Raw genomic sequence first — 16,344 nt, forward strand, 5'->3', positions numbered from 1 at the left:
TTGAAGACTGGGGTGGATGTTAGAAGCTTGCATTGGGCGTGGAGAGTGTTGTGACCTTCAAGTGCTCATCATTCCTTCTCTTGCAGGTGGATTGTCTGAATCCTGTTAACCACCAGAGACTGTGTGTGCTCTTCAGCAGCTCTTCTGCCCAATCCAACAATGCTCCCAGCGCCTGTGTTAGTCCTTGGTAGGATTCGTTCCCCCTTGTGCTCTTGCATTTCGCTTAAGAACAAACTAAGGGAACTTAAAATTCAGCCATTAGAATTTTTTTTTTTAGGTATATAACATGCTGCTGATCATGTATGAATTAATGGAACTTTTAAATCTATGAATTAAGTGTAAAGCTTGTATTTGGTTATGGATAGAAATAAAAGAGAGTACCTCAAATAAGAGGTATGAGTGATGGAAGATAAATTTGTGCGACTAAAAGCAAAAAATTTGATAACATAAAAGCTAGTTTTTAAGCATTTTGATAGTGTTTATTAGGCAAATTTTCCATTAGGCATAATTTTTATAAAAGCATTTGGTCTTTTGCCTTACTAATGGGTTTTGTTCTAAAGCTTAAGTCTAAGTAGACTATGGACTGAAATGTTAAAAATTATTTGTTTTAAATTATAGTCACAAAAGCCTAGTTACTACATAGTTTACCTGTAGTTTTAAAAATACTGTGGAATATAATTGCTTGTTTTTGGAGCATTGTTTCCACGGTAAAATGTGTTCTGTATTTTAATTTTGAACACCAGAAACACTTATTTCTACCGAGATCAGCTTGTTTTTTATTTTTATTTTTTTCTGGTAGTGATATAGTCCTAGAGGGCAGACTTGGAGCTGGGAGCCCCCATAAATTCTGGGAATTTATGGACCCCTTAGGTCAAGGCTTGAAAATGATGTAGGTTTCAACAGAGGTGCAGCCAACTTTTCTTATTTGTGGACATTTAAATTAAGTATAAAGTTACAACTTTGTTCTCCTAAAGTAACAGGAGTTCCATTTTATGTTGGCAGAGAGAGCTTCAGCTTTGTAAAGGAAACTTGTATCTCTTCCTAACTCAAACTAGTTTTTCATGTAATACTATGGTTTATGCATCCTCATTAAATAGTTTCATAAGATAGTTAATGGATTAGGAGTGGATTAAGCTAAACTGCTGTAGTGTGACTAGTTCAAATCCATTTTACCAGATGAAGGAAAACCTGTTCCATAACAACAAAGAACGTTGCTTGCTTTAATGTTGTGTGATCAGCATGTACAACAGCAAATCAGTTTATCGTTTCATGAGCTGTTTTTGCTGTGTGCTAATTCTTACAATACATTTCTAAGATATGATCTCTTCTTTCAGGATTGTAACAATGGAATTTTACGGGAAGAATGACCTTACATTAGGAATCTTTTTAGAGAGATACTGTTTCAGGTGAGAACACATTTTCAACTTATGTTTTTGTTTTTTTTTTTAAATGTAACACAATTGATAATTTCTTTTTTTTTAAAGATTATTTATTTATTCATTTATACAAGCACTGGGTACAGTCAGAAGCGCGGGAGGGTGAGAGAATTCACCAGAGCCAGAGCGGGGAGCAGAGCGGGCAGAAGGACCGAAGTACACTTAATTTTGCTTTTTTGATACCCAGGATTTCAGATTCAAACAGATACATAAGTTGAGTGTCAGGTATTGCTGTCTGGCCTTCACTTTTATACCATTAGTCAGAGTATACTATCTAAAGAAGTAATCTATTTCACATTCAACCTGGGGAGATCTTACCTAGTTCAAATCTCTGGCCTCCTGATTACCCTGTGATTGTGATCCCTAAGATGTTTTCTGGGCTGGGGGGAGAAAAAAGGGGAGAACATTTGTTTTTACAGTAATTCAAGTGAGAGGCAGGAGGAGCTTAGGAATCAGCTCGACCTCAAGTCTCATGCTATCACCTGCCACTTATATGGAATAGCAAGTAATTTAATCTTCTTTGCGGGGGCCCCTTTAGTGGGAAATAGCAGATTCCAGAAACGTCAGGGATTTTAATAGGTAAAATAAAATGTTTTAAAAATGTTCAGCAAATAGAAGGTGCTTAACACCTTAAATGCTGTGCTTTAGTTGGAGACAGGTATTCAGGTTCAGACTGAGTGACGTGAGTGGTACATGACCCTGCACACATAGACTCCCAGTTGTTACTCGAGAGAGGATGCTCTGCTTTCTCAACATTGTTTCTGGTTGACCACTGTACATTGCTCTTGATTTTATGGTTAATGTGAGGATTTTCTTTTTGTCAAAGACCCTCTTATCAGTGCCCTAGCATGTTCTGTGATACCCCCATGGTACATCACATTCGGCGCTTTGTCCATGGCCAAGGTTGTGTGCAGATAATCCTGAAGGAGCTGGATTCTCCAGTACCTGGGTATCAACATACAATTCTCACCTACTCATGGTGCAGAATCTGCAAGCAGGTAAATGTACCTATTACTATAATATTGCATATTAATATCATTTCTTTATTCATGTGGTTCTTTTCACCGGAGTGGTCTATAATATTTTGTTATTTGATTGGGCTCTTATTTATTTTACCTACCAATGCTGTGTATTTTACCTTCCAGTATATGTATTTAATGTTTTTTTTTTTAAGACTCTAGAAAAGAAAATACTTTTTTTTTTTTTTGAGAAGAGATTCTCAATATGTAATTAGATAACAAGTGATTTGTGCTGAATTTCAGGTAACACCAGTTGTTGCGCTTTCCAATGAGTCCTGGTCCATGTCATTTGCAAAATACCTTGAACTTAGGTTTTATGGGCATCAGTACACTCGTCGAGCCAATGCTGAGCCATGCGGTCACTCCATCCATCATGACTATCACCAGTATTTCTCCTATAACCAGATGGTGGCATCTTTCAGGTGAGAAGCCAGAGTGACCTTGTGCACAATCACATTCTCCCAGGAAGGCTTTATAACATTCCACTGCTACTAAATTGAATTAATGAGTGGAAGAGTGGTGTTCCTCCTTCACTGCAAATGCAGAAGACCATAGTTTGTGCTAAGCTATTTAATGTTACTATTTTATTTAATTCTTAACATGAGAAATAGGTATTATTATTATTATTATCCTCACTTCCAGAGCTAGCAAGTGATGGAATCATGCTCAACTCTGGTAGATCTGCAACTATAGTCACTTTTAACCACTATTTGGGAGTTGTCAGAAATTTTATTAAGATATTAACTAGCATAAGGTTAATTGGGTATTCCAGATAGAGCTAAGATTACTAGTGCAAAGGATGGGTAGTTATCACTGTGGTATTAAATGATTTGAGAAAGTTTCAAGATCTGCGTTCAAAATATATCCAGGGTCTAAATATTTCTCACTATTACTATTCTGGGCAGAGCCTATTTATCTTTTACTAAATTTTTACAGGCGTCTCAAAGCCAGTTTCCCTTTGGCCCTACCCTTTGCCTGTCCTCAGCACTGCAGCTAGAAAGATCTTGTTAAATGAAAATCAGCTCCTTTGCCCTAGATTTCTCACTGGGTGTCTGTTTCACCCTGAGTGATACAATCTTACTGGCCTTTAAACTCCATCCTCAGGCTTCCTAAGATCTCTCTCTTCCCTCTTCCTCCTACTTTCCCATCTTGGCCCTTTCCAGCCTTGCTGGCTTCCTTGCTGGGTCTCAGTTAGGTGAGGTATTATTATCCTCACTACCTGGGAGCCCTTTCTTGTCCGCCTATCAACTGCCAGGTATCTGCCTGCTTTTTCTTACTTCCTGGAGGCCTTTGCTCACGTTTATTCTGCCCTGACTCCATCTTACCCCTACCACTCTCTGGTTCCCTTTCCAGCTTTATTTTAATATATATCATCTGACATATATTTTAAGTGTTTGTTTTGTTTATTGCCGAAATCTCATTCCTGAATCACGAGGACAGGAATTTGCCCCCTTGTTGAGTGCTATATCCTCATCACAGAAAACCATATCTGACACATAATAGACACCCAGGAAATATTTGTATTGGATCCTATTTTCTTTTTTAAAGATTTATTTATTTATTTATTTATTTATTTATTTATTTATTTATTTATTTATTTATACAAGCACTGGGTACAGTCAGAAGCACGGGAGGGTGAGAGAATTCACCAGAGCCAGAGCAGGGAGCAGAGCAGGCAGAAGGACCGAAGTACACTGCTGAGGGGAGCAGTGGGCGGCAGGAGAGGTCTGCGCGCCATGTGGGACCCTCCTCCGGTGGCCGGGGAGCAGCTGGGGATTGAACCGGCGCTACAGAGGCTGCGGGTAGCTTCGCAGCCCAGCGCTCAACTGCTGTGCCACTGGGGAGGCCCTATTTTCTTTTTTAAAAGCAAGTTTTATACATATATAACATTTATTAGACAACTTAAGTCAGCTGGGAAGGTGATGAATACCTCACTTTAAGCTATAATTGTATGAAGGAAAAAGTCCCTTTCCTCACCCATGGCTTTTTGTCCAGTTCATTTTTGTTTTTAAAGCACACGAAGGGGTAAATGATGACATAGTACAGTCAACAAAACAAAACAAAATCTTTCTAAAATTCAGGAGGATTTTTATAATGGCTGAAAGTTGTGTCCGATATTTTTATGATTGTTTTAAAATGCCATTTTGTAGAAAGTTTATATTCTCTTATGCCTCATTGGATTTAGCTCTGACCATCTTGATACATCTCTGATTTTATATTAAAACATTTTTCACTTTTGTTCTATTGTATTTTCTCCTCTTAGTTATTCTCCTATTCGGCTTCTTGAAGTATGTGTTCCACTTCCCAAAATATTCATTAAACGTCAAGCCCCATTAAAAGTGTCCCTTCTTCAGGATCTGAAAGACTTCTTTCAAAAGTAAGTTTTACCTTCTTTGATCATTTTGTTTTCTTTAGTACTGTCTGTAATCTAAAATATCAAATGTGTTCATTCAGTTTTCTTTGAAAATGTAAAATAACTTTTTGTATTTATATCTTATAAATAGACACTACACATATAGTGACACTATATAAAAGCATTAGAGGCCAAACTCAGATATGACAGTTGTTGAAATTTTGATGTATATAATTTCAGGGTTTTTTTTTTTGTTCTACAAAATCATATGTGATTCTTTTTGTAAAATATTTTATTGAAGTAACTTTGCTTTTTAGCATTATATAGTATCAGTTGTGCATCATTATAAATCTTTGTCTATATATAGTACATTAAATTTACCATTAACAGTCCAATTCTTGCTTACTCCATGCAATTGACCTCTTTTACCTGAATTACTCACCTCCCCTTTCCCTCCTTTCTGGCAACCAGTAATTTGAACTTATAATCTAAAAGTTTATTTTCATTATATTTAGTTCGTTTTTTTTGTTTCTTCATATACCACATATGGGTCAAATTCTATGTTTTTGTCTTTCTCCATCTGACTTATTTCACGAAACGTAATACTTTTAGGTCTCTCCATGTTGTTGCAAATGGCAGGACTTCATTTTTATTCTTAATAATTTAGAAGTGCCATATTGTGTATGGACCATATATTTTTTTTACCTAGTCATATGTTGAGGGCACTTAGGTTGTTTCCAATTCTTAGCTATTGTAAATAATGCAACAGTGAACATGGGTATATGATTATTAAATAGCTAAAACAAAGTTTTGTGTTTGTGACATGTTTTCTGTTTACGTGAGGTTAGAAAATTTGGTTCCAAGTTTTCTGAAGTGTTTCATATTTATGTTCTTATTGTTAGAGTTTCACAGGTATATCTTGCTGTTGATGAGAGACTTGCATCATTAAAAACTGATACATTTAGCAAAACAAGGGAAGAAAAAATGGAAGATATTTTTGCTCAAAAAGAGGTAACTCATTTCTTTGACAGAAACCCACAAGGTGACTATTAACTTTTTAGAAATTGCTTCTGCGTTGTGTCTTAGTTTGCTGAAGTAGTTTCTGTTCCTTGTAGATGGAAGAAGGTGAGTTCAAGAACTGGATTGAGAAGATGCAGGCAAGGCTAATGTCTTCCTCTGTAGATACCCCTCAGCAGCTACAGTCAATCTTTGAGTCCCTCATTGCCAAGAAACAAAGTCTTTGTGAAGTGCTGCAAGCCTGGAATAACAGGTATGACTTTGAAGTCTGGTGTTTCTTTACTATTACTGCAAATCTGCCAAGATATTTTCAATTTAAATATCCTTATTAATTATGTATTTATTTTACTCTCAAGTTGTGGAAGTTTTTATTTTCTGTCACCACATTTCCTTTAACATATATATACTGATCTTTAGGTAGTTTTTATGAAAATAAAAAGACAAAGATGAGAACAGCCTTTAATGTTGCTTCAGATACTTAAGAGTGTGTGTCTGTTGAATTTCATAGAACTGAACTAGTATTAACCATAAAAGATTATTGACTTTTAGAGGGAGGGAGGGAGGAAGGGAGGGAGGGAGGGAGAACAGGAGACTATGGTGATGGTGCACGGGTGCCTTGGGGAAGGAAATTCTATGGGGACTCAACCTGAGGGGGTGGGGGGAAGCAAATATCTTAAAAAATTTTGAAAAAAAAAATATTATTGACTTTTAGGCCAAGGATTTCAAATATATTATTATGAGTTCTCATACCATTATTTAAATATTTATTTTAGGTTATATTTCCTTTTAATACTTATTTAACTCTTCAGTTGGTTCACAGCATTTATTTATTTATTTATTTGAATATTTATTTATTTATTTATACAAACACTGGGTACAGTCAGAGGCGCAGTAGGGTGAGAGAATTCACCGGAGCCAGAGCGGAGAGTAGAATAGGCAGAGTGATGAAATACATTGCTGAGGGGAGCAGCGGGTGGCAGGAGAGGTCTGTGCGCCACGTGGGACCCTTGCCTGGAGGCCGGGAATCGAACTGGCACTGCAGAGGCTGTGGGCAGCTTCGCAACCCAGCGCTCAACTGCTGCGCCACTGGGGAGGCCCCTACAGCATTTATTTATTAAGCACTTGGATTATGCTAGGCACTAAGTGGATATTTGGTCTTATGAGTCTACAGTATACATACTATTTCCATTTTACTAGGGAGAAACTGTTACTCTTAGAAACTAAGAAATTTATTAAGGTATAGGCTATTATCAGATGAGCCCATGTTATTTACATTATGTATTGCTGTCTCTTATAATAACTTGCTGTTCCCTTTAACTATGCTCATATCAGTAGCAACTCTTGATTAGCTGATTAGAAATGACAAAACTTAGTTACATATAACTTTAAAATCTATTGTAATCTAAATAGGAAAATCAGTTATTATTGTTTCAAAGCGGTGAATAGAAAATTTGTGAATATTATTCAGGATATTAGAAACCAATTCATATTCTTCCGCTTTAACTGTAGGCTGCAGGACCTTTTCCAGCAGGAAAAAGGTAGAAAGCGACTGTCAGTTCCTCCAAGTCCTGGAAGACTAAGACAAGGGGAAGAAAGCAAGGTAGTAAAATGTAGTCTTGTCTTTGGTCTTTTTTTGTTACAAATATTGTAATTTCATTTATGACACTTCAAAGTAGTAGTTTAATACATAGATATTAATAATACTGAATAGGATTTTTCATTTTGAAGTTGTGAGGTTTCAAGGAGACATCACCTGGATTAATTTTTTGTCTTGGCCTTAAATAAAATATATTAGAATTCATCTATTTGAAACATTTATCAGAAGCTACTGTTACAGGCATCATTGGGGATATTATAGTCACAGAAGGTACTATCAAGGAATCTTTGTGGATGCTCTGAATGTATAATAGAGTCCTAATTCACTTTACTATGTGATTTTGGGTGTTTTTTAATTTTATTTAAGTGAGAAGCTTTTCTTAAGGAATTTACACTGGGTTAGTTCTACACATTGGTTTAATTAATCATCCTTAGTGGGATTAGCTTCTTGGCTGCATAGCAAATTACCAAAGCTTAGTGGCCTAAAGCACAAATTTATCATGTTACAGTGGGTCAGCATTCTATCATGGTGTGACTGGGTCCTCTACTCAGTCTCACATCACTAAAATCAAGATTTCAGTGAGGGCTGTCTGTTATTTGAGGCTCAGGATCATCTTCCACTCTCACTCAGGTTGTTGTGATAGAATTTTACTTGTAGTGCTCATAGGGCTGAAGTCCCTGTTCGGTTGCTGGCAGAAATGATTTTTATCTCATTGAGGCTGCTTGCCACGTGGCCCCTCCCATTTCAGACACCGTAGAAATCCATCAAATACTTTTCATGCTTCAAATTCAGATTTCCTCTGTCTCTGACCTTTAGATACAGATTGAAGGCCTCATGTAGTTAAGCCAGACCTATCTGATCTCTTTATTTTAAGGTAAACTGATTGGAACCTTAAGTATATCTGGAAAATGCCTTCATGCAACATCCACATTAGTGTTTGGTTGAATAGCTGGGAGGCGTGTGTATTGATAGCAGGGGTTGGGGATCTTGGGGAGGATCTTAGAATTCCGCCTGTCACACTGATCATCTTTCAGATGAGTTAATGTCAGTATATGATATTCTGATATGAGGGCTTTGAGAGAATATTTTCTCTGTCTACAAATGTGTAATGTTTGTTGAGGAGTGTATGCATGGAATGTATGTCTTAAGTGCCTTAGGTCTTTGTGTTATTTAGTATAAATGAATTTTTCCTTTTTGTCTCAAACAACTGTGTAGTAATTACTTTTCCTTAAAGTTTAGATGAGAGTAAGAATAAGGATTACTGAAGATGACTTTTACATTAGTATTTGCCAAGTAGTCTATCAATAGATCTGATAATAACTAGCCTTTATTGCTAGTGTTTTTTCCATTTGCCCACTTAAGAAACTGAAGAGCTAATGGTGTAAGACTTTTATAATGTTTAGACATTGAAAATACAAAGTCATTCATTTCGAAGGTTGAAAATTGACTGGAAGCTACAGTATTGCTTTTATATTCATTTGATAAACAATTGTTGATTGCCTTTGGCTCTGTTCTCGGGACAAGGCATATAGTTGTGAACAAAAACTATAGTTTCTATCCCCATGGAACATTTGTCTAATGAGAAGTAGACTGACAAATGCATGGGGGGAAAAGATATAAGAGAAAAATAAGGGTGACAGAGAGTACTGTCGAGGGAGTGGGTGGTGGTAGGTTGATGTAGAATGGCCAGGAGATATCCCTGAGATGGTGAGCAAATATAAGAACGTTCTAAGTAGTAGGAAGTGATTTATAATCAAATTGTATGCCCAGCTTATAGCCATTCTAATTGTATCATAACTATGGATAATAGAATTTGATAAAATCCAGTGGTTAGTTAAAGATTACTTGGCTTAATGTTTAATCATTAAGTATTTCCTAGATACTTTAATGCTAAGAAGTGAGCTTTTGTTCACAGCAATGTTCTCCAAGCATGACTCAAGGGGTTAAGACCCTTTTAGTGACAGCTTTACATTGATTAAAAAAGAAATTAATTAAAAAGAAAGATTTCCCTTTTTTCAACTATGTGAGGCTAGAATTTCTTTATATACTTCAATCATAGTTATATATCTCAATAGATTAAATGCAGAAGCCAGACAAAAATCTAGATGTCTTCTGTTAAGCTAGACATAAAGTATTTGTAAAAGTGTAAATCAATACCACAGTTTCAATAATTTTTGAGGAAAATAGCTGTTTTTTAATTTAGAAAGTATTTTTAACACATAGTAGGTTTATTGCTATTTTAAATGAATAAACATTCTAAAACTTTCTCAGTTTTAATTTCTAAAAAGGCAAAAATTGGAAAATATAATCCACATAAGCAAAAGCTACCTCAATGTCTTAATAATTCTTAAGGTTGAAGATTCCTGAGACTAAGAAGTTTAAGATTTGCTAATTCAGAAAATTTTGAAAATGTGATTTTATTTTCTTCTTAAAAGCAAAATATTTACTATTCTACAGATAAGTGCAATGGATGCATCTCCACGCAATGTTTCTCCAGGACTTCAAAATGGAGAAAAAGGTTGGTCCTTGAGTGCCTACATGTTGAACTTAAAGAAATAACTTAATGTATAATTTTTTTAAACCGCTTATTTTGAGACTTTTTCCTGATGCATTTGTTCATAGCTGCCTTTTTCCCTCCTTCTTGTAGAGCATTTGTAATACTGTTAGCTTAAGATTATGCTCAAGTATATTGCAAAAAGATAAGATGTAGAAGTACATGATAGAGGAGGCTTCTGTTAGAGGAAGAACAGGAAAAAGGATATTGATCATTACAAAGTCAAATGATCAATTTTACTAAAATCTTAGAACATTTATGTTTAATTTATGTTTAATTTATGTTTTCATGTCACTAAAACCTTTTCCAAACTTAAACTGTCTTCCATGGGATTTCTTTGGGTAACTTGGCACCATCCTAGAAAATTTGTAGGAATGTTTGGCTAGACTTGTTGTAGAACAAGAGCTCAACTCATAATTCTATTATAATTAAATGAATTTTTCCCCTGAAAATGAACATGTGATTTTTCTCTACTGTCTTTTACTCCCTCTTAAGTTGAAAGAACTAATATTTAGATAAGTGTTATGGTCTGGTGGAAAGAATATATTGACTAGGAGTCAGACTTGGGTCTCAGTCACAGAGCTGTCATTGTCGCTAAAAATTGATTGTAGTTACCCTGTCCATTTCTGAAATATGTGCTAAAATGGCATAAATAATGTTTAGGATGCTAAAGTTCTTTGGCTTAGGAAGTAGAAATATGAGCTGACATTTTTATTTCTTTAGAATTAGCATTTTTAAAACTCTATTAGGTAGGAATGGACTTAATGTTTTAAAAGATCTCATTTCAGTGTGTGCTTTTCTTTAGAGGACCGCTTCTTAACTACCCTGTCCAGTCAGAGCTCCACCAGCTCCACCCATCTCCAACTGCCTACTCCCCCTGAAGTCATGCCTGAGCAGTCAGCAGGGGTACCCCCCGAACTTGATACAGCCAGCAATTCCGAAGGTACAGTGAGTCATCTGCACTGTACGACATCCCATTAAGAGAAATGCTACTAATGCTTTGACAGAATGCTCTTTTAGCCCTTGGCTTTTTACAGTTCTGTACTTACTGAAAGTGTTCTTTTAGGTAGAGCATTTCACCATATCACTTCTTCCGTCACACTACTTGACAAGAAAGTATCTCACTAACAAAGTATTATTCAGCTTCATTTACTTTTTGGACATATTATTTTCTTTTCCTTCAGTCCCATTAAGCTCATGGTTTTTGCCTTGTACAAAAATAACAGCAATTTACAACCATTTCCCCACCAATAGATACTTGTTTTACTGTTAGCAAATGTATGCTGTCTTTATTTATTTATTATTTTTGCTTTTATGTTAAGTAGAAACTACTTAATTTTAGTGTAAGATTAAAAACTTAAGTTTTTAATTAAACAATTAAACTCAGATGTAATGGCCACAGTGCATTTTATTCAATTGATGTGGCAGTGTAGAATAGGTGTGTCTTGAGTTCCTGCATACTCAGGCAGTAGTTCCATTGTGACTCCTGCCTGACCAGTCCCTGTGATGTTTATAAACAATCGATTGTAGGATGATCTCATTTTCAGAGATGTTAAGGTGTTAAAAAAAAGTTCCCCTTGGAGTAAATGCTGTTACCCTTGACTATTGCTTTCTGCTTTAGCCCGCAAAACCATTATTCCTAGATCAGAAATGTTACACCATAATTGACAGTTGTGGTTTGCATGTGTGTGTGTTCCCAAAAAGAAAAGAAAGTTCATATTTTATCCTTTTTTTTCTCTTCTTGAACATTAAAATTTAATCAGAACATTTTTCATCCTAGATGTGTTTGATGGACATTTGTTGGGATCCACAGACAGTCAGGTGAAGGAAAAATCAACTATGAAAGCTATCTTTGCAAATTTGCTTCCAGGAAACAGCTATAACCCTATTCCGTTTCCTTTGTAAGTATTATAAAAGCTGGTGGTTGTTGAGGTTTTTTTTTAACTTAGTTAAAAAAACTCTATAGATTTACTCTACATATTTAAATATTATTATTTGAGTGTATATATGTATTTTTCAGTTCTGAATTACACTTGATCATAGTAGAAGAGGTAACCTTCAGTGTAATGTAGTTTGTAAAATGTAATCCTTATATAGTAGATAAGTGAAAGAGAAAACATTAACTAATATTACTAATATTACTTAATTCTTAATATTACTGGACAGAAAGTAATTGTTTATATATATATATGATACACTGCTACATCTATTGATCTCATAATCTGAATGTCATATTGCTAATGGCATTTGAGAGTGATATTACTGACCCAGTAATTTGCTGGTAGTGATGAATTCCAGTGACCTGTACAAGTTTTCATGTGATCTTCTTTGTACGGGACTTACTCACTGTAGGAAAGAATATAGACTATGAGAATTTGTCTTTATTCCATTTGTTGGCCTTTGTGGCTGTAAGATGTTGCTCTTTGCAGTAGCATTACTGTATCTAAAAGGTGAACATTTGTTAATAAGAACCTTTGTTTTTAGGTGACTTATTATTTATTTATTCAGTTAATATTTAAGTTCTCAATGAGTGCCTAGTCCCTCAGGATGTACAAAAAGATTAATAAGGAAAAATTGCTGATCTCAGGAGTTGAATCTGGGAAGAGACAAGAAGCACATCTCACACTGTAGTTTTCTGTACATTCTATGCTAGTAATATGAAGGTCCCTGGTTTTGCTGCTTCAGAGTTAAATAACTTAGTTTCTTGACTGAGTTATGGCTCCTCCGATTTTATGGCCTTTGCCAATGACCTTACTTTCCTTTTAGTCATTAACTCCCATGCATCCTTCCTCACCTTAACTCCCATGATTCCCTCATGGCACTAAACACAAAAGATGATTATATTTATTTGTAGGGTTATTTGTTTCTTTACCTCACTATACTATATTATAAGCTCTACCATGTCCATCTGTATATAGTAGTAGTGTATTCTATACTACTAGGTGCTCCCAAATCAACTCTGATTTGAAAACCAATTCTGATAATTTTCTCAATAGTGTTCAATAACTTTCTGTTTATTACTTTTATGTGACTTTTTTGGTGCAAGTTTTGCAAAATTTTGGCTTACTTACATTTTTATAATTATGTAGTATTTTGTTAGCTGAAAGTTGCCCTGGCATTTACTTGTATGTAGTTTCTGCCAATTATTTTCTCATTTATTCTGAATTTAAAATTTTTGAACAGTGATCCAGATAAACACTACTTAATGTACGAACACGAACGGGTACCCATTGCTGTCTGTGAGAAGGAACCCAGCTCCATCATTGCCTTTGCTCTCAGGTATTATTCATGGGACTTTCTCACCTGTAATTATATGTTTGTAATTTATGTATATTTGCTAATTACCTTATTGTTGAGATCTTTTGCATACAGTAGAACAAAATGATTAAATAAAAGCAAAAGTCTATCTTTGGGCATGATAACTTGTTCTCTTTATGTCTGAAAATGGATTCTTTACCCAAATGATGGGGTGCAGGATGAGTTATAAGCAAGCTCCTAAAGCTAAATTAATTAGGCAAGTTATTTACTGTCCATATGTCCTATAACCATGTTCTATCATAATTATCCTATTTTTCGATTTATTTATTGACATAATACTTGGAATATATCTGCCTTATATCTTCTAAATATCTTTTTGTATTCTTCATTTATTTTTTTCCTGCTTCCCACACCAGGTAAAATTTCCTTACTTGAGTAATGCTGTTCCTGTGTTTTAATGCATAGACTTTTTTGATGTTCAGTGTATATGACTGTAGCTATTATGTGTCTTAAAGGAGCATTTCTCTTTAAAAATATATATTATGTCTAAAAGAACATAGCTTTTTAATACTGACATCTTGGGAGGTATTGACCTTTTAGTTTAAGTAGAATCGAAGGTGTTTAAAAAAAATTTTTTTTTCTGTTGCAAGTATTAAAATTTTAATTTTCCTTTTTATATATTGGGGATGAAGAGTCTACCTAACCAGCAAATATTTGAATGTCTGTACCATGTGGCATACCAGATATTGTATATATAAAGAGTGAATGATATAGGTTTATATGCCTCAGCATTTATGGAGTTCAGAAGTTACTGTTTGAATACTGAGAAATTTTTCTTTTCAATTCCACATGATAAATTTTTTACTGTGCTTTTGGGCCTTTTTAATGTTTGTTCTTTACTTTATTGCTTAGTCTTACTGCTTTAAGAGTTAAAGAAAGGTAGGAAAATCAACAAAATTTAAAATACCTTTTGTACTATGAGGAAGCAAGTATTCTAGTTGAGATCACCTATTTCTAATGTCTTAGAAAAAATAACACAAGCATTTCTTAGAAATGCTGTGGGGTTGGTTCCAGACAACTGCAAGAAAAGGGCTATTATAGTCATGAAAGACACATGAATTTTGGTTTCTCAGGGCACATAAAAATTACGTTTACATTATACTATGGTCTGTTAAGTATTTAATAGCATTATATTTTAAAGAAAATGTGCTCAATATAATAATACTTCATTGCTAGAAAATGCTTACTGTCATCTGAACCTTTGGTGGCTTATAATAGCTTTGCTGGTGAAGGGTCTTGCCTTCATGTGATCACTGCTGATGGTTCAGGATGGTGATAGCTGAAGTTTAAGGTGGCTATGGAGGTTTCTTAAAATAAGACATCAATGAAATTTACTTCCTCGACTGACTCTTTCTTTAATGAAAGGTTTCTCTGTAGTGCACGATGCTATTTGATAATAATTTACCCACTCTAGAACTTCTTTCCAAGTTGGAGCCAGTTTCTCAAACCCTACTGCTGATTTATCAACTAAATTTATGTAATATTCTAAAGGGCTAGGTCCTTTGTTGTCATTTCAACATTACTGTATCTTCAGCAATCAAGTCCATCTCAAGAAACTACTTACTTTGCTTATCCATAAGAAACAACTCCTTATTTCAAATTTTGTGAAATTGCAACGATTCAGTCATATCCTTAGATTCTACTTTTTTTTTAATTATTGAAGTAGTGTTGGTTTGCAGCCCTGTCTATGATTTAGAGGTATAGGATCATGCCTTTTCAAAGGCTCCACTTTCAATTCTGGTTCTATTCTATTTCCATCACATATGAAGTTTCTTCCTCCGCTGAAATCTTGAACTCCACCCTCATGTCATCTATAAGGTTTGGATCAACTTCTTCCAAACTCCTGCTATTGTTGATTCCTTAAACTATTCCTGTGAATCACAAATGTTTTCAGGAACATCTAGTATAGTAACTCCTTTATAGAAAGTTTTTTTTTTTCTTTGTTCGGATCCTTCAGAAGAATTATCTATGGCACCTATAACCTTGCTAAATACATTTCTTAAAAAAAACTTGAAAGACAAAGTCACTCCTTGGTCCAAGGACTGCAGAATGGATGTTGTGTTAGCAGGCATGAAAACAACATTCGTCTCCCTGTACATCTCCATCAGACTCTGGATGACCAGGTGCACTGTCAAGGAGCAGTAATGTTTTAAAGGAATATTTTGTTCTGAGCAATAGGTCTTGAAAGTACACTTAAGATATTTAGTGAACCATGTTGTAAACAGGTATGCTGTCATCATCCTGGCTTTGTTGTTCTTTTTATGGAGCAGAGGCAGACTAAGCGTAGTATTTATGGACTCTAGTGTTTTTAGAATGGTAAAACAGCATCGGTTTCAGCTTCTAGTCACCAGATGCATTAGCCCCTAACAGGAAAGTCAGCTGGTCCTTTGAAGCCAAGCATTGATTCTCCTCTCTAGCTATGAGAGTCCTAGATGGAATCTTCCAGTAGAAAGCTGTCTTGTCTACATTGAAAATCTGTTTATTTTAGCCACCTTTCATCAGTTATCTGAACTAGATCTTCTGGATAACTTGCTGCAATTTCTTCATTAGCACCTCTTGCTTTGCTTGCACTTTTATGTTACAGAGACAGTTTTTTTCACATAAGTCTTGATCTCTGCAAACCTCAGTCTTTTCTCCTGCAGCTTCCTCATCTCTGTATTCATAGAATTGAAAAAAGGTAGAATCTTGTTCTGGATTAGGCTTTGGCTTAAGAAATGTTGGTGACTGGTTTGACCCTCTGTCCAGATCACTAAAATTTCCTCCATCTCAGCAATAAGGCTTTTGCTTTTTTATCATTTGTATGTTCCCTGGGATAGCTCTGCTAATTTTCTTCAAGATCTTTTCCTTTTCGAGTGATAAAGAGAGCTTACCTCTACCTTGCGACCCTTTTCATTTTACCATTTTTACTCTGTGACTTCTTTTTCTGCTAGCCTTTATCTTATTCAATACCTCATCCTTCTTTTTCCCTGTGTAAAACCCTTAAACTTCGCACAACACATATTGGATTTCTAACCTGAACCTGAGTTACAATTCTCCAGTATTCCCAAATA

General features: G+C 35.2%; 1 protein-coding gene across 13 annotated transcripts in view; it reads left to right on the top strand.

Moving 5' to 3' along the window:
• Positions 1-16,344, top strand: part of PIKFYVE (phosphoinositide kinase, FYVE-type zinc finger containing) — a 106,701-nt gene that overhangs the window by 48,967 nt on the left and 41,390 nt on the right. For all 13 annotated transcript variants that reach the window (XR_008553643.1, XR_008553645.1, XR_008553644.1 and 10 more), the window contains 12 exons: positions 87-187; positions 1,335-1,406; positions 2,263-2,434; positions 2,699-2,877; positions 4,719-4,832; positions 5,711-5,819; positions 5,924-6,078; positions 7,335-7,425; positions 9,880-9,940; positions 10,782-10,919; positions 11,757-11,877; positions 13,160-13,255. Coding sequence is in view for 8 of the 13 variants with exons in the window: in XM_037523945.2 (XP_037379842.1) it covers positions 87-187; positions 1,335-1,406; positions 2,263-2,434; positions 2,699-2,877; positions 4,719-4,832; positions 5,711-5,819; positions 5,924-6,078; positions 7,335-7,425; positions 9,880-9,940; positions 10,782-10,919; positions 11,757-11,877; positions 13,160-13,255 (1,409 nt within the window). In the remaining 5 variants the exon portion in view is untranslated. The remainder of the gene's footprint in view (positions 1-86; positions 188-1,334; positions 1,407-2,262; positions 2,435-2,698; positions 2,878-4,718; positions 4,833-5,710; positions 5,820-5,923; positions 6,079-7,334; positions 7,426-9,879; positions 9,941-10,781; positions 10,920-11,756; positions 11,878-13,159; positions 13,256-16,344) is intronic.

The sequence above is a fragment of the Talpa occidentalis genome, unplaced genomic scaffold (genome assembly GCF_014898055.3).
Source record: "Talpa occidentalis isolate TD23 unplaced genomic scaffold, MPIMG_talOcc4v2.1 talOcc4.3, whole genome shotgun sequence".
NCBI lineage: Eukaryota > Metazoa > Chordata > Mammalia > Eulipotyphla > Talpidae > Talpa > Talpa occidentalis.